The sequence below is a fragment of the Lutjanus erythropterus genome, chromosome 9, assembly GCF_056507025.1.
Source record: "Lutjanus erythropterus isolate fLutEry1 chromosome 9, fLutEry1.hap2, whole genome shotgun sequence".
Lineage (NCBI taxonomy): Eukaryota > Metazoa > Chordata > Actinopteri > Lutjaniformes > Lutjanidae > Lutjanus > Lutjanus erythropterus.
The window spans coordinates 2109309-2127790 of record NC_139325.1 but is presented as its reverse complement, the minus strand read 5'-3'; the positions used below and the strand labels follow the sequence as shown (position 1 = coordinate 2127790).

The following is an 18482-nucleotide window of genomic DNA, read 5'->3' as shown; positions in this document are numbered from 1 at the left end:
TTCCGGGATTATATTGGTTGCCTCAATGACGTCACTATTTGCGACAAACATTAAAGGACCCTTTTGTAGTCCAAATTGTAGTTTAACCCTTTCAGACTTATTTACCTGTCACACTTTTTTGTAATGATTTGCTTATTGGTGAAAATACAGGTAGCGTACAACAATTCATTAAAAAAATAATATAATAAAAACTCAAACAACAATGTATCACTCTTATTGCAAAAAAAGACAAGGATCCGATGGAGTGCTCTTCATATAGGCCAATCTCTTTATTAAATGTTGATGTTAAAATTTTCTGGAAGGAAGACTGGAGAACATCTTACTGTCCGTCATATCTGAAGACCAAACGGGCTTTGTGAAAAATCGATATTCCTATTTCAATATACATCGGCTATTGGATATTTTGTATCTTCCCTCTGGGTTGACTCCTGAGTGTGTCCTTTCTCTAGATGCAGAGAAAGCATTTGACTGGATAGAGTGGGCATATTTATTTCTGACCTTAAAAAAAATTTGGCTTTGGTCCGAATTTTATCACCTGGATTAAGGTGGCCCTATACGCAGAAGACCTGTTGAGTTTTATCTCACGTCCATATACCTCCCTACCCACCATGTTATCTTTACTCAATGATTTTAGTCAGTTTTCAGGATACAAATTAAATTTAAATAAATATGAACTTTTTCTTGTCAATGGGAGGACACCAGCATCAGACTACTTCAACTTCCCTTTTAGGATTGTGGAAAACAAATTCACTTACCTTGGTATTACAGTCACGAAAAAGCACAAGTGCCTTTTCAAATAAAACTTTCTCACTCTGCTAAACCACACAAAACAGTGCCTGACACAGTGGTCACCCCTTTCTACATCCTTGGTTGGCCGAATTAATTCTATCAAAATTAATATTCTCCCTAAATTTCTATACATCTTTCAATCAAAACCGATCTTCATTCCTAAATCATTCTTTGATACATTAGATTCTGTAATATCATCTTATATATGGAAGGGCAAGCGCCCTCGGCTAAATAAGGTCCATCTCCAGAAGCCTAAAGGAGAGGGGGGTATGGCGCTGCCTAATTTTCGTTTTTATTATTGGGCAGCCAATATCTGTTGTCTTATTTTTTGGTCATATTTTCATTTGACTGCCCTTCATGGGTGGCAATGGAGTTGGGCTCTGCTAAAAACTTCAATTCCATTCCAGCACTTCTTGGATCTCCACTCCCTCTCCCACCAAATAAACTCATAGACAATCCAGTTGTCTGGTACACATTGAGAGTGTGGGCTCAGTTCAGGAGACATTTTGGCTTCCTCGATTTTTGTCTCTCAAGTCCCATTTCCGCCAACCATCTTTTTCAACCCTCCTTACTGGACCCAACATTTCAGGAATGGCAGAGACTGGGTATCGAGCGCTTCAGAGATCTCTTCATGGATGTTAGTTTTGTATCGTTTGAGCAACTGACTGAAAAGTTTAGTCTCCCAAAGTCTCACTTTTTTAGGTATTTACAAATAAGACACTTCCTCCGCTGTCAGATACCAAACTTCCCTCAGACACCTGATATGAACATTGCTGATGCACTTCTCAATTTACAACCATCACGCAAGGGTTTGATCTCCATTATCTACAATCAACTGCTAGGCATAAGGCAGGCCCCACTCAACAACATTAAAATTGCGTGGGAGCAAGATCTAAATCTAACCTTGTCTGAGGACATGTGGGACACAATTTTTAAGTTGGTTAACTCAACTTCTCTTTGCGCCCGACCCTGCTTGTTGCAATTCAAAGTTGTACATAGGACCCATATATCCAAATCAAAATTGTCTCGCTGTTACCCAGATGTAGACCCCTGTTGCGACAAATGTAAGAGAGAGGAGGCTTCACTTATTCACATGTTTTGGACATGTCCTAGCTTGGAGAAGTACTGGAGGGAAGTCTTCCAAACGTTATCCCTAATTGTCGGCGTGGATATGGAACCCAACCCTCTGATTGCTCTTTTTGGCACCACAGACGACGTTGATGTGCGCCTGACCCCAGCCAAACACCGAAATGTGTCTTTCGCCTCTCTCTTGGCCAGGCGTGCTATATTGCTGAGGTGGAGAGATGCTGCCCCGCCCACACACACTCAGTGGTTGAGAGATGTTATGTCCTGTTAAACCTTGAAAAAATACATTACTCACTTTGTAACTCTAAAGAAAAGTTTAAAAAAGTGTGGTATATTTCCATAACCTTCAAACTAGTTAGGGATTGGATCCCTCACTCACACTTTGTTCTTTGTTTTTACGTCAGCAATACCAAGTATATAAATGGTCCTCTCTCTGGTACCTCCTTTTGGCCAGTGTGTGGGTTCATAATATATATATATATGTATATATATGTATATATATATACATATATATATATACATGTGTATGTTTATACGTTTTTTGTTTTGTGTTGTTCTTATTTTTCCATTGTGCATGGACAGGATTATCTTTCTCAACCGAAGTTGATTGTGTATTTTACAAACTTCCTGTCAACATTTTACACCTGTACCATATATTTGTGAAAAAATTCAATAAAAATATCTTTGAGAAAAAAAAAAACTCAAACAACAAAGTAAGAGACAAAAATAAAAAAAAAGAATACCCAGAAAGGATTTTTAAAAAGAAACATACTTTCTTTCTTCTCTTGAAATAACACAAAAGACAAGCAACACTACCCCTTTAATACCCCTGTATTTGGTATGGTTCTTTGCACTGTGAGTAGTATTAAACCACAAAAAAGTCGACCTATTGATGTAAATATGAAAATATATTTGGATAGAAAATAAAATTAGGTCATGTTGCAAGTAAAACAGCACTGGTTGTCAGCCATCACATTTGAGACGAGGTAAGGCATTTATGAAGGCTCTACAAATTTTGCTAAATGTTTTTCCAAGCATTGCAGAGGATCTTCTCTGAAGTACAGTATGACATTAATTCATCATTCCAGTATCTTTGTGAAGGTGGGAGGGAGGGAGCTGTATTAGCAAGTAATAAAAAGTGCTTGACAGTTTATTTAATTCAATAGAGTCAAATCTCAGAGGATCCAGACTTCAGGACCCTGTGGAATATCATTTTGTATAAGGTCTGAGGTAGCTTTAATACTATACTATACTATATTTCCAAAACTCTGCAATCACTGGACAGTGCCAGATCATACGAAAAAGATCTGCATTTGTACATTTACGTTTGTGGCACACATGTGCATAGTATGTCCTGTGCAAGACATTGAATTGGATTTGCATATTTTTAAATCAAATCAAATGTAGATTTCATAGGAAAATGTGTGTGTGGTGTTCAATCCAGTAATATGAGGTCGTGTAATGTTTGATGAAAACTGTCTCTAATAAAAGAAAAAAAAAAAGGAAATCAAACCAACCAGTTTTTATATTGAAACTTTTCTATTTTTCCCTCACTCATCCTTGATTTAAAATATAGCATTTAGATTATTCTGTTAACAGTAGAAAAATGTGTCCCTTTAGTGGATGTCTGAGAACAGATACAGTGCATCCTCCTCCACACACGCCAATGCCATTCCACAGACAAGAGAAAATGAAATTACTACAGCAGTCAATATGAACAAGGCCTCTTCTTGAAATATTGAATCAATTCCTGGAATCCACGGTGAGAGACCTCCAGTCTGCCTGCATTGATTTAGCTCATGGTCAGAATGAAATTATGACTCAAACACAGCGCAGCAGTGATGATGGGGAGAGAGATGCGGGTGCTGCTTTACTGACACCAAGATCGAGAAAAAACACAAAGCAGACAAGCAAGGGTTTGGTAAAAAAAGATGAATGTTTTATTTTAAGAAGTATTTTTCATGTTTTGTTTGCTTTTTTCAAAGCACCATCGGTCATGTTCTCACCGCAACTCAAGCAGTGTACAAAACTCCCCTGAAATTTTATGTGGAAAACAAGAATGAATGGAATGTTATGGTCAAACTTATCTCTTCTTCTGGGGTAAAGGAGAACTGAGTAGAAGCCATGTCCAACGGTGGCAACTTGCCAGTCAGCAACACATTGTTTCATCTCAGGATTCGGCATATGCTAATGACATTTGGCGTGCAATCAACTCTGATACACCTACAATCCCACCTACAAACCAGTCAGTGCAGGGCTAACACGTTACTCATGTTATGTGGGAAACAACAGCTCACATAAACCTTCATCTGTCCTGATCGTGCTAGGAAACCTTGGAGCATACACTCTTCCATTTAATTCACCTCAAGGCACATTAAAAGCTATCTCAACCACCGGCACACAGACAGGTAAAGACACGTGTATGCTATCACTCTCTCCTAACTGGATTTCAATCCAAGGTGCTCTGCTCCGACATCTAAATTGCACTATTATAGCTTTAGATTGGTCCCAGTCAATTGAAAACCAATTCGGTGATACAATGGGTTCAAATTAAAAAATCACACACACAACGCAAAGCTACTATGACTATGATCGCTTGTCAGTTATGTCAGAGATCCAACAGAAAATATACATTCCACATAATGGGAGTACAAGTTTTTTTTTGTTATTGAACAGCGTGTCTGGCTGTTATCTTTCAAAAAAAAAACAAAAAAAACAAAAAAAAAAACGGACAGCTTTGCTTTGGTTTCCTCAAAAAAACAACAACAGCGGGATAACCTGAAAACACACACATATGAACCCATCCAGTGGGTAAAAACACGCACTAAGCAGTGAGGGACCTGACAGTTTGTATGGTCCAAAAAAAAAGAAAAAAACTATAAAGAGAACAAAACGTGCTCTTTTAACAGAAAATAAAAAGATTCAACATTCTAGCAGTTTGAAACATCAGCAAGGCGGCTCCCTGTTAAGTGTCCAGTCACACAAAAATATATATCTGGCCGTATCGGGATGCCCTGCTAAATGTGAATGGAAGAACAAGTGGTGCTCTGGAACACCTCTAAATGCATGCATGAAATGCAAGTTTCATTACAGAAAAACAAACCAAAAAAATGCCATAGCTGACGTCTAGGCTCTGGAGTCTTCCTACATATCTATAGTAGGATGGACAAGTCTTTGAAATGTAAAACGTGTCCACAGATGATCAACACACATCTGACCATTACATTATAAAGAATGAAAAAACAAACCTGTCAGATTTTTTTTTTTTTGCTTTGTACTGCACCTTTAGTAAGTTTCTTTCAAAGCAATTTGCTATGATACAGTACATTCATCAACAGTGACAAGAAGGAAAGGAAATTAAATCATCCTGCTGGCACCAAGATCCTGAGATGTTACTATTTTTGTTAAGATCTTACATGAAAAATATACACACAATCATTTGATCTAGCGCTCCCGCATTTTGACCTTAAGAAATAAATACCCTCAGTTATGCACATATTACCATCTAAATCTACTTAGAGAAGTACCTAATCTAAGGTACTGGTGCAAAATAGGAGTCAGTTTTGAAGTGACCCAGAGTGTTTCACTGGGAGTACATCCAGCACACAAGCAGGCCAACGGCCAGGGCGGCCCCGGCACCAACGTTGAGCAGGATGGGTCTCCAGTACAGCCACTTCTCTCGTTTCCTCTCCGATTCGGTCAGTTTCTGTTTCATCTGCTGGACCCTCTGCGAGGTGCTGGCGATCCTCTCCTCACGGTGTCGCTTTCTCACGCTGAAAGAAAAAAAAAAAGAGCCAGATCAGGGTAAGCAGTCAGCAAACAGTGTGAAATCCCATTAGGCTCACACACAGTGGCACTGAGAATTAAAGAATTATTACATAAGAATGACGAATGAAACTGAAGTAAGGAGAAAAGGGACTGAGATTCATTTCTCTGAGTTCTCTAAAAATACTTCAAGGTGACAAGGTTTAGTGCAGTAATGGGAATAAAAGCATTAAACTGAGCTTGGGAGGCAAGCCTTTTGACAATGCGGGGTACAAAGTAAATGCAGCATTTTAATTGTCTACAACTGTGTCCTTTCTTCACAATGAACCTGACAAAATTAACTTTGAAGGGACAATTCACTCTAATATCAAGAATACATATCTTACCATGGCCTGTAGTGCTATTTATGCATCTGGATTTTTTTTGCTAGAAGTTTCAGAGTTTTGGAGATATAAGCCTTCTCTTCTCTTCTCTTCTCTTCTCTTCTCTTCTCTTCTCTTCTCTTCTCTTCTCTTCTCTTCTCTTCTCAAAACCAGTCTCTCTTTCCAGAAATCATGACCCGGTTACTCAAGATAATCCACACACGTTGCTGTGAGCAGTTTTATGTAGGATTTATTTTCTTTCTGGAATAAAAGCTCCCGGAAATAGTTTAAAATCTAACAGTACTATTCTCTCTTCTACTAGAAAGAGAATAGTTCCTTCATGAAACTACTCACCTGGTTTCACAAAAATATTTTAGACTAGTCAGGAGTGTTAGACTCATCTTGATTTTGTTAAAAGATTAATCTATTGCAAGTTAAACCATTTCACAAAAATAAAGACCGTCTAAGTGCTAAAAAAATTAGACACCTTACCCACAGGCTGACCCAGGATTAAGAGCTACGCTACCATCAGTAGCACCCAACAAAAAAGAGGAAAACATGGTTCATAATTTGTGGTTTGCTAATATTGTTATGGAGAAAGCAATGATTTATTTAAGTTTTGTACCATATTTTAATATCTTTTTTTAACATCTTTGATGCTCCTTTCAATGGGGGGATTAACACTGTTTACTGTCACTTAATTTACAGAGAATTCATTGTGCCAGAGTCCTACTAGATAGTCAAGAACTAAACTGTTTTGTGCAACGGATAAATTTAGATATCTATCTGAAGTCTGACCACAGTCAAAGTCTGTCTTTGACTGTGAAACCAACCCAATGTGGATTATCTTGAGTAACCGGGTCATGATTTTTGGACAGAGACACTGGTTTTGAATTTTTCAAAAAAGCTTTTTTTTGGTGCTTTGAGCACCAAAAGCAAAGTGCCATTTAGTCTCATTATATTAGAAAGAATGCAGACATCTTCAAAACTCTGCAACTCACACCAAAACTATCTAGATGGATAAATAACACTTCAATCCAGGGGGAAAACATGCATTTTTGATTTTGTGGTGTACTGTCCCTTTGCAAAGTCCTGAGCTGTTACTTACTGCCCAGAGTTCTCTGCCATGTTGTGGTCTTGGCTGTCTGGCTCTCCTGCCGGCATGGGGTCTCCTGAGGAGGCCTGTGGCTCCAGGCAGGGTCCTGGCTGACCGTTGGGCCTGCTGTCGTTGAGGTGAGGTCTGGGTGGAGGTGGTGGAGGGGGCAGATCTGGCTCCAGGTCATCTCTGGACATCACTCTCTGCGTGTTCTGCTACAGGGGACGAGACAAAGATGCAAAACACAAGGAAATATAAGTTTTATCTCTAACTTATGACAGAGGGAAAGGACAATTTTTGAAATGCTAAGGAAATATTTTGAGCTTTTCAAGACTGACATTATTTCTACAAATGTTAACAGTGAATCTCTTGATGACCAAATTCACCTTTGTGTTTTTACTAAGGCTACTCTGAATACCATTTTTGAAGTTTCAAAGCCTCAGTGAGAATAACCCGAGAATATTTGAGGCTGTATTCGAAATTCTCCCTTGCCAGGACACTTTTCTGCTTGCAGATGCTGTTCTGTGTACTTGTACCACGTGCACAAGCCTTGTTTTTACGCTTCAGTCTTTTGCCTCTTTTTTGATGCAGCTGATGTAACATCCCCTTCCTGTCTCCAAACAAAACAAAACAAACAAACAAACAAACAAAAAAACCTGCAGCATTCAAATACAAATCTGGATGTCAGGTTAGAAAAAAAACTGATTTGCTTTTTTCATATCACTCCATTATCATGAGATATGACTGGTTGTTTCTGAGCCACAGCGTATTTGTGATGCACTTTTTATGGTGGGTTGTATTTAATGCATTTAACTCTCAGAGTTCTCAAACTCAAATCGGCTTGGAGTCACTGAGAGTACAGTCATCTCATTGTGGGGCACTTCTATGTTCAAGTACTGCAAGAAAGTGCAATATTTCTCAAAATGTACCCTTGGTTTCCATTACTAACATATTTTTGGCACATTTAACAGTTTCTGTACATATTTATACCTATTAGTGAGCTGTCCATTTGACACAAACTCAGCAACTCTTCTGTCACGTCAAGTTAGCTAGCTGAACATTGTCGATTTTGTCTGTTTTCATCATATTCCACAGAGTATGCTTTGAAAACCCTTGTTTTTTCATGCAACTGATCATTAACGTCACCCGATGACTTGCTAATCTACATTACCACTGTGTTTGCTGATAGAGAAATATTGTTGAACAAGCCGTTCTTTTCTGGACGTAGAATATCAGCGAGTTGCATCATGCAATCCTTCAGACATACATACAATATCTTTTAAATAGAACTGTGTTTTTATTTCAATTGAAGGGTAAAGTAAACTGGTAAAAAAAAAATACAGAAAAAAAAAGTATTCTATGGAATCAACTTGCAGACTTTTACAGTCACTGGTCTACTCTCAGATGTTTCATGGGCACTAGAGCTCATCAACAAGGTGAAAATCATGTCAACAGCCCAAACATGAGACATTTTACAAGTACAGTCCTACTCCCCAGCCCTGTGACTGAGCTACCTGGGCTGCTGAGCTGTCTTTTATGATGAGCTTGGCTCCCTCGATGACGGCCATGTAGGAGAAGCGGAGCTGGTCGGGGGTCTGGATCAGGCCCATGCGGAATTCCCTCATGTCCAGTAGCACCTTCTGGATGTCCACCGATGACGGGTTCTTCCTCCTGTCCATCTGCAGCATAGATTAACATGTTTAGAATACAGAAGAAAAGGCTCTGCAGTTAAGCCTGTGTTTTCATTAAACACTGAAACGCATTCAGACAGCTTAACCCAGGACAATATCATGTTTGTAATCCTGGATGGTCAAGAGAAGCTCCTGCTAGGGGTTTTCACAAAGTCTGCAGAGATCATTATACCTGAGACCTGATCAGAACTCATTCCAAAGGTCATTAACTGTGACTGGGTATGGGTCAGGTCCCATTCAGTTTGGTAGGTCTGTATGTCATTACGAGTATAGAGTGGATCTGAGTGGACACGCCATCTGCTGTTGTCTCCAAAAGATATTATGCTGCTTTTTACAGCAGCAAGTGTACAACCAGCAGCTCTGACTGTTTAAAAGAAGAACAAAGGGCTTAACGAGCCATCAGTCAACATCACCAAAATTAATAATTAATCTGATTTTCAAATTTAATATTAAAGCCCCTAACAACTTGGCTCTAAATCTTCTATATTTTTCAATTACATTAAATATTCAAGACTTCATAAATAGTTAAAAAAAACATCTTTTAGTCGTTATTCATAAATAGTTTAACAGTGAAAAACATAATGGCATAACACTGAGAACTAAAATAATCTGCGTCATCAGGGTGTAGTGGGTGTAGTTTAATCAGATTTGATTGATCGTGACCAACCTCGCAACTGTCTTCTGATTCTCATTCAAATGTTGCACAATTCGTGCAAGAATGTGAGAACATGCGTGACCTCACCTTTTTCTGAGTTAACCCCACCCACTTCAGATCAGTAAGAAGAGCAGAGATAAACACACTTAACTCTCATGTAATATAACCAAACCTGTTTGGTTAAAAAATAGTGGTGAAATTTAGAATTTCATCACTGAGAGTCAGAAGCTGATTGAGAAAATAATTTTAAGGGCTTGTAGACAATAGAATGAACCCTAAGACCTGGACCTATTAATCTCTTGGTCTCAAAGACACTGAGTTTTTTGAACATGTTTTTGTTAAGATGCCTGAAACGAGGTCTTTGGTTAACACAGACAGTTTGTCTTCTATGGTATAAAATACTTTAGTAAATACCCCACTCATGAATTTCAAAACGTTTGTGTCTTACAAAGGCGCTAGCAAGACTGTAAATGGCTGAATGGCTAAATGAGACTACAGACTTGGTCTGGAACATTTAACATCATCATGCAGAACAATATCACCATCATGCCATTGAATTTACGCTTCAAAAATCATAAAAGTGATGTTAACTTGTGAAGATTATCCTGCTGAACACAATTTGGAAGCATCAAAGCTGTTTGCCACAGAGCTTATTTGAATGGGAGAATCTTGTTGGCTTTTTGTGGAGGGAATTAGAGTGATGCCAACTTCCAGGCTGGCCAACAAAGATCATCCCTGCAGACAGCACTACATTACTTGTCTCTTCTAACTCAGCGAGCAAGTTTTTATTGTTGGCCGAGGACATGAAACCTGTGCAATTCTCCATTCAGGTATGTTTGGGTAGAACCGACCCATAGCTTTCATTTTTGATTTTCAGATCAGGGCTCTTTTTAGAGATCCTCTTTCAAAATTAGTATAAGATTCTGCATGTGTGATGACCTCTTTCAGTTTTATTTTCCATACTACTTCTTCCTCACCCTGCCACACTGAAGGTGCAACACCAGGCTGTGGATGAAGATTATTCCTCACAGAAACAAATGTCAATACAGGTCAAAGGACCACAGAAAATGTGTTATGTGTTATGTTTAAATGTTTCAGTCAACATGATAACATTCAGTATTTCATAATTTTCTACTTTTCTATTTATTCTAAATGAATCAAGCAAAGAAAAAAAAACTCTTTTAATTGACATTAAAAATTGCTGCATGCATTCAAGTAACATGCCACAACTTCTCCCTCTGCAGCCGCCACTAAGTAAGTATAATCATAACATCTCATCTTACTCTCTTGCCATAACTTGAATCTCTTGAGTAATGTCTGAACTCTTTTTCAACTTGAACATTAAGCAATATTTCTCTATAAAGGAGGACTTCATCCATGTTTTTTTCCGGGTTTTTCAAATGGAAACTCCCACTGGGCCGTTTGCAGTGACATAAGTTAGGGTGTTGATAGCCTCTGCCTGCCTGCCTGCCTGCCTGTTATTGATCCTTAAGGAGGATATTAGGTGTAAGATGCATGCAACATTCAGACTATGCATGCCATTATGTTACCAAATAATTGCAAGAAGATTAAGGCTAGGTACTGTAGCTTAGCCATCAGGATTTAGATTTGGGATTGGGAATCGGAAAACTTTGCAAAAACATTGCAGACATGGATGTACGCTTATAAAGTTCTTGTGGCAGAGCTGTGTTACAGGCTGTAATGTACAGGCAGCTCTGCGTAGGAGTGCGTTCAGTCTCACCCATTCTTCCTGCCTCGCCTCAACAACGTCAGGTTCACTCTGGCCTGTGCTCTCTCACTTAATCAGCTCTTGCTTCAAACACCCCCAGAAATTTTGAATTTGATATTTTAGAAATCAGAGCAATTGTCTAAACACACAAATATTTTTCCATATCCTTTTCTCTTTTTGCACATTGGGACAAACCTGTACTTTAATTTTTACTCTTCAATTATGCAGGAAAATATATTTTAAGAAATCAAACTCTTGGCTATTAAACCCTATAACACACCAACCTCCTAGTGATTAAATTTTTTATTAAATGTAGACGTCAACTTTCTTTTTTTAAATTTCACAGCATAATCGTAGTGAGTAGCTATTGCATTTTTTTTAAAACTTGCTAAGAGTGCTTTTAATGCTAATCAAAATACACATTTTTAAATGCTTGAAGAATAAATGTTCACCAAAAAATTTGAAGTACTGTGTTGGTATTAATAATTTTAAAAGTTTTTTCTAAGGCAAGATCTTTCCCAATTCTTAAGAATGGATAAATTGCGAAAATACTTCCATAGTACGTAGGAAGCTTGGGGAGTTCATATGCAGAAACCTACATCAGGTCACATGGGAAAATGATTTTAGAGGGGCTTGAAAAAACGAATGATTTAAAACTTAAAGTAAATGAAAATAATGGGCCTGTCCCTTAACACTGATATCCACCCTCCGTTCTCACCAGGACCAGGCAGGTGTCCACCAAAGCGAGAGTCCCCGAGCGTCCAATCCCAGCGCTGCAGTGCACCACTGAGGGCCCGTGCTCCGGGCCCAACGAGCCAGACTCACGCACCTTGAAGAGGAAGTTGAGGAAAGAGGCGGGGGATTCTGGGACACCAAAGTCAGGCCACGTGGTGTAGTGAAAGTGGTAGATCTCCCTCGACTCCCCTGTCTACAACAGAAAACACGGGGTGTGGGCCACAATTGCATTGTATTAACAGAGTTCTGCATGACCGGGCATGATTTGTCACTAGGAAAATATCTTACACCCAATGAAATCACAGCATCCATCATCTCCATACATTTAGCCTTAAGATTGTTGCAACCACTCAAGATAATACAAGTTAAGACGTGTTGATATTCTGAACCCACAGCTGCCTTGAAAATTAAGTCTGGATCGAGTTACGCAGACAAAACAATGGAAAGAAGTGGCACAACTTCATCTCTGAAATTGCACCACTTCGTAATTTAGAAAAGGTTACTATCTAATAGTGCTAATGCTCACCGTTGTGTTTTGCAGTTCTAGGACTCGGATTGTGTAATACGATTGGTCCTCCTCAGAGAGTAGCCTGACAACAAACCCTGTGTCTGTGAAAGACATCTGTAGCTCCTCTGTGGTGGGCCAGTACTGTGCACACTTTTCCTGTGAAGATAATAATGATTTCACTTAGTCTTGGATAGGAAGCCACATGCTCTCACAGCATTCCGAAGAATGAGCTGACTACAGTGTTGCAGGATAAATGCACATTGACTGTGGGCCTGTCACTGGGTGTTAGCACGGCTTTATTTGAGAGAGATTCACTGAATTCAAGGAATCCATCTTTATCAAGAAATACCACTACTAATGTAAGAGAATGTGCTATTTTGATGTTACTTACCCTGATGGTCATTATAGTTAATGGTACTATTACTACATAGCATATGACTTAGCAGTCATAAAGAGCCAGTGCCCACAAATCACTGCAAAATATTTAACTCACTTTTACCCTCAACTCTGACAAGATTGTATAGGAGTTGTTTGAAAGCCCTCCTCCACACAAAAATGTGTTTCTCTTATGATTTCTTTACTTGGATGTTTGAGCTTCACTATGCAGAATGATGTACGTGTGTGCAGTTTGTTTTCATGTTCATCTGCTAAAAAAAGAGGAAAGTTTTTTTATTGAGTTCACCTTAAATCTTATGTCTGGTGCACACTGGAAGAATTTCAAATCTTAACTAATTTTAAAAATGTGGGAGAACAGACATAACAGATTTTTAATATTTATTGTTAGAGTGCACACACCAGATGATTCAGTCAAGACGCAGGACCACACATGTTTATACTAACTGATGGGGCTGCAATTAAAGATTATAATTATATTTCATAATTGATTATTTTCTCGATCAATAGATTTGTTGTTTTGTCCAGAAATGTCAGAAAATGGTGAAAAATGTCAACCAGTGTTTACTGAAGCCCAAGATAATGTCCTCAAATATCTCTTTTTTTATTCACAACACAGATATTCAGTTCTTGTCACAGAGGACTAAGAAACAGATAATATTCACTATTTAAGAAGCTGAAATCAAGAGACTTTGGACATTTTTCATTAAAAAGTAACTCAAAATGATTAATCAATTATCAAAATAGTTGGCAATTAATTTAAGAGTCAATTAATGATTGATTAATTGATTAATCACTGCAGCCAGACTGTATGATTTCAGAGTGGTACTTGGGATTTTACAGAAACTCACACAGTAAAATGTGACCTCAGGAAAAAGCAAACTTGGAGGTGGACTGACGTCATCAGCTGGTTGCACTTGCACTACATTTCGTACCTGTACCCGTACCTTTCTCAGTACAGTATTCCAAACAGGGTAGATTCTGACCCAGTCAATAACATTAAGATTATGCCTGTAAACCCCTCACACTATAGGATCATTTGGGTAGATAATCTGTAGGGAAGGGAGGATCGCTCCCAAAATCTGCATGGTACAGGGCTAAACACGTGTGTGTATGAGCTGGATTTTGTTGTTTGTTTTTGAAATGGATTTTTGGGGGGGATTTGATTCCTGCACTACAAAAAGAGACCAAGCAAGTGGTTTGCATGTTGCCTGCTATTCATGAGCCGGATTTTGTGACATCCAAGTAGTTTGGAAACCAATCCTGGTCCACTATGCAACTTTCATAAGTGTGATGTGTAAACTTGAAACCACCCATACACATAAACTAAGACTTGACTTTTCAATTAAGTAGGAGACATTGCTTTTCCAGCAGTTAAACTTATAGTAAATATTTTGTGCAGATACTATATCAGACACAAATTATTATTCAAAGCAAAGCATTTCTGTCTGGTTGAGATACTTAAGGAACAGTGCAGTAGAAACTACTACTACTACTAGAAAGTAGTTCCCACATGAAACTGCTCGAAACAAGGTCTGTTGATTATGTTGAGAAACCAGGTCATGGTTTTTGGAAAGAGACACTAGTTTTTAATTTTTCAAATGTGTTTTTTTTGGCACTTTGAACAACACAAGCCAAGTGCCACGTAGTTACACTGTATAGGAGAGAAGGCAGACAACTCCAAGATCCCCAAAACTTTGCAACTCTAAAAAAAAAAAATCTAGATGGATAAATAGAACTACAGATAAGGGGAAAAATATGTTTTTTTTTAATTTTGGAGTGAACAATCCCTTTTTTTCTAAAATAGTTATTGAGGCCTGATAAAGTGTGATGGTAAGGAATTCTTGACAGTGTTTATGAAAGACCAATAGATGTCCAGCATAAGCAAATTCAAATGGCATTTTAAAAAAAAGTTATGGTACACAATTTTCTTGGATACATCCATGTGAATAAAACTAGCAACTCATATTTACTCACAGATCCCTTTTCAATGACTCTGTTGAGCATTATAACAGCTTTGGAACACTGCTCCCAGATCATCAGCCAGAAATGACCACAAGTATTCCTCAAAGGCCCCTGTGCAAGCAAGAGAAAGAAAATCCAGAGATGATCAAAGCTCACCAAATATCTACATGACATCCTGCGCATTCTTCTTCAAACGGTCCACGGGTTTATTCAACATGTACTTATGTAGACATTGACATTTGCATTGCATGTACTGCACAATACCTGAGAAAGTATGTAAGCTCTTTGGGCTTCTTCCACCATGACTAAACTTGCGTTGATGTAGTCATTTTCAGAGTTTTCAAGTTTTACCCGACTGTGATCATCTGAAACCAGAGGAGAGATCATAGAGCAATTACAAATCACAGAGATATTTGTCACAATAAAACTTTTTTTTATTTTATTAATAGCCTTATTTGTCATGAGACTCACACGGGCTGACATCTCTGTAGCGGTTCAAATTCCGATTCACAGGAAGTTTTGCCACTTTGTAAGGATATTCACTGGCTTGGTTACGGATCTCCTGTGAAAGTAGTGAGTTAGAAGTACAACATCATGTTGATTAAATCAACAAAAGTGATACGAGATACACCGTGAGACCAGCTTGTGCAAACATATGACAAACACCTTGTGTTTAACTGAAGTGGTGGCAGGAAATACTGACAGCATTAATGTAAACACGGCACACATGGAGATAAACAGTCTTGAATACAGTATGTCTTTTCACTGAACTGTCATCTATGACTGACACGTGCCGCTCTACTTTCTTTTGACTGTCATAACTTCACTGTATTGTTTGTTGGTGTGTATTGCTGTCTTTACAACACATAGTTTTCATTGTGTGCATAGGGTGCAGCCAATGATGATCTCCAAGCCTCTGCCCAACAATTACTTTATTATCTTTCTTTTAAGCACAAGACAATACATACAACTCTTTTACTGATGAAAATGAAAGCAACTCAAGAATAAAAACTAGACTTTGACAAACACTAAAAAAGTTTCAACACTTAAGTAAACAAAAGAAAACGATTCCACTTCTCACACACAGAAATTCAGCTCTCATTAGTTGTAGACCTTTTTCTTTAGTTATCATTAAAACTAACTTATATGCTTGATGTCATAGTTACTGACTGAGAAACTGGTTTTGTGTGAAATTATTTCTCTATCAACAACAAAATATACAGTATTGGGGGAAACTACTTTACTTACTTTACTTACTACTTACTTTAAATGTAGTTCACCAAACTACTAGCTACTTTAAAATGAAAAGTAGTTCAACTGCATCTTAACCATGTAATAAATAACCTTGCAAAACTCAAATGACTTTCAAAAAGTAGTTCCTCCAAATCGTGGAGGCTTGAATCTCATATTGCTACACAGAGATACAACTGAACTGACAGGGGTTACACGATTAATATTAAGGTTGAATTATCATCAGTTAATGGGGACATTAATATGACTGATTATTCAAATAATTAAATTATAGCCAATAAACATCTGCTATAATCGTATCTGATTTGACAGATTACATTTTTGCATTTCATTTGAATTTAGAGGCAAAATGCTCAACAAAAACCAAAGTATTAAACCAAGTTTTTTGATGTATTTTACAAAAATAAAAATAAATAAAAGCACATTTGAAGAGTAAGAACTGTTCTTTGTTCTTGTTGTAATAGACTTTTTCAACAGAAGTTATATTTAGTAGAAATTTGTGTAGCTGAGCATTTCCAGCGAGCAATCATGCAAAACAGCAGCACCCTGACTCTGTTTGACCTGAATGTAGGGGCCTTCATTAGTATCACTGGTAACACCTATTTACCCTGCTATTTCATGTCAAAAATGGCTTCTGAGAAAAGGGTCAAAAGTGATGTCAGCTATATTTGATTCGGTCATACTTATGGTTACATTTGTGTAAAAACAAGTTCACATAACCTGTAGTTTGCTAATTATTGCTTCTCTTAGGAATCAGCTACAAGAGGCAGGTAATTATCAGTTATATTATCAGCTAAAAAAGGACATATTATGCACCCCTAGAACTGACAATGATTGAAGTGTAGAGCCATTTGATTTAGGGACTAGGGCAGGCCAATCTGGGGACGTGTTAAGGTGCAGTTACTGAGCTGGAATTTCCTCCTAGATTTCTTGGGAAATTCATAATATTTGACTGCAGATGCTGTGGTTGCAAACCACAAGAGCAGGTGACTGATATTAAATGACAACCATGGACAATGAGCCAAAAGCATCTTGAACACTATGAATGTGTAATTCATAAAAAACCTTTTCCCCAGCAGTCATACAGACGAAGTAATAAGATAAAACAGTAGAATATACACAGGTGTTACAAACGATATTTATTTAAGTCCCGTTTTATTCAGGTCAAACATATTCAGGGTGCTGCAGTTGTTACTGTGGGCTCACTAATTGGAAAGTGACCTTAACTACTGAAAAAGCTGCTTAAATTTGAATGCAGCTAAACTGTCACCCAACCACTGCAAACTGTAGTAACAAACTACTAACTCAACTACATGTAGAGAAATTAACCATTGCAAGATTTCTATTTTTTTTTTTAATCCATAAATGTATTTACTGTATAACACCGGTATTTTAAGTTTGATGAATGTTTCTCTGTAACTTCCAAACAGGGTAGCTGCTAGCTACAAAACATCTCCAGTTACTGTACATGTTATCCTCAGAATACATAGCCAAGTTACATATTACAGGGTCACAGCCAAAGTTAAACCGAAACAGAAATATTATAAACTAAATGCTGGGCTCTCTAGACAGCTGGTGGTAAAACACATGCGCTTTTCTCTGGAAGTCCTGATGAGTTCTCAGAAACTGCAGCTGACGTCTGCTAGCGTCAGCCAGCATTAGCTAACCGTGAACACTGTGCCGCTGCACGTTTTCTAGCTACGGAAGTCAGCGATTGGTAGCGCCGACTGGTAGTTTTTCATTCGTCTTCACAAACTGCACAGTACTGTATATAACCTCAACACAACGTGGTCAAGCCCATAAGTTAACGCAATTAAATGAGTCTTACAGAGGGCTAAAAGTAACCTAATACCGGGAAAGGTGTCTTACGGCCAGCTATCAAATTAGCTAGCTAGCTCAGTAAGTTAGCAACCGATCGTCATAGAAACACGAGAGGCCCAGTGTCCCGACTTACATTGTAAAGGTTTTGCCATCTCCCGGACGAATCAATGTCTTCAAATTCTTGCTCCATTGTATCGTAATTAGTGACCCGAGACACTTGCGGGATGATCACAGAGTGTTTGAAGCACCGTTCACCAAGTTAGTCCTTTCTGTGAGCCATCTAAACAGCAGTCTGTGTAACCCTGGGGATCCCTGCAGGGAGTCTGCTGCTCCTGCACAATACTGCATGCACGCTGACTGACTGGGTTGCCAGTTCCGTGTTTATCTCAATCACCAACCAAAAATAATTCGACACTTTTACTTCTTGTTTCTTTCGATATATATCTACACTGACTCGTGAAGTAGTGAAGTGAATTAGATTTTTTTATAGCTAGTTAAATGAAGCCAACCAAATTATTTTATTCAAAATGTTATTTTGTTATTCAATCATTTATTTACATTACACAGCAAGCAACATTATAACACACAAATTAGCATATAATATAAAATACGCATATGCATTTTAAAACATGGCAG

The 18482-nt window shown here is 38.1% G+C and overlaps 1 protein-coding gene across 2 annotated transcripts; it reads right to left on the bottom strand.

The window, feature by feature from the left end:
- Window positions 1-3792: 3792 nt before the first annotated feature.
- On the bottom strand, window positions 3793-18200 carry ptpn2a (protein tyrosine phosphatase non-receptor type 2a). 2 transcript variants are annotated; one of them, XM_084725909.1, is made up of 9 exons: window positions 17980-18200; window positions 15246-15336; window positions 15039-15139; window positions 14787-14885; window positions 12435-12572; window positions 11892-12101; window positions 8613-8777; window positions 7111-7310; window positions 3793-5648 (listed from the first exon to the last, which is right to left on the bottom strand). In XM_084725909.1, the coding sequence occupies exons 1-9, from the start codon at window positions 18034-18036 to the stop codon at window positions 5459-5461; spliced, it is 1251 nt and encodes a 416-aa protein (XP_084582035.1). In that variant the 5' UTR covers window positions 18037-18200; the 3' UTR covers window positions 3793-5458. The 2 variants fall into 2 exon arrangements, with proteins under 2 accessions (XP_084582035.1, XP_084582034.1); XM_084725908.1 differs by having other exon boundaries at window positions 7111-7313; window positions 17980-18197.
- Between the last annotated feature and the right edge of the window lie 282 nt (window positions 18201-18482).

What these genes read in the sequence shown, in the direction of transcription:
- ptpn2a (XM_084725908.1), bottom strand. Translation starts at nt 18,036, where the DNA reads ATGGAGCAAGAATTTGAAGACATTGATTCGTCCGGGAGATGGCAAAAC. An exon ending in GATGGCAAAACCTTTACAAT is followed by an intron (nt 15,337 to 17,979) that starts GTAAGTCGGGAC and finishes CTACTTTCACAG; the next exon opens with GAGATCCGTAACCAAGCCAG. An exon ending in GAGTCATTGAAAAGGGATCT is followed by an intron (nt 12,573 to 14,786) that starts GTGAGTAAATAT and finishes TTATCTTCACAG; the next exon opens with GAAAAGTGTGCACAGTACTG.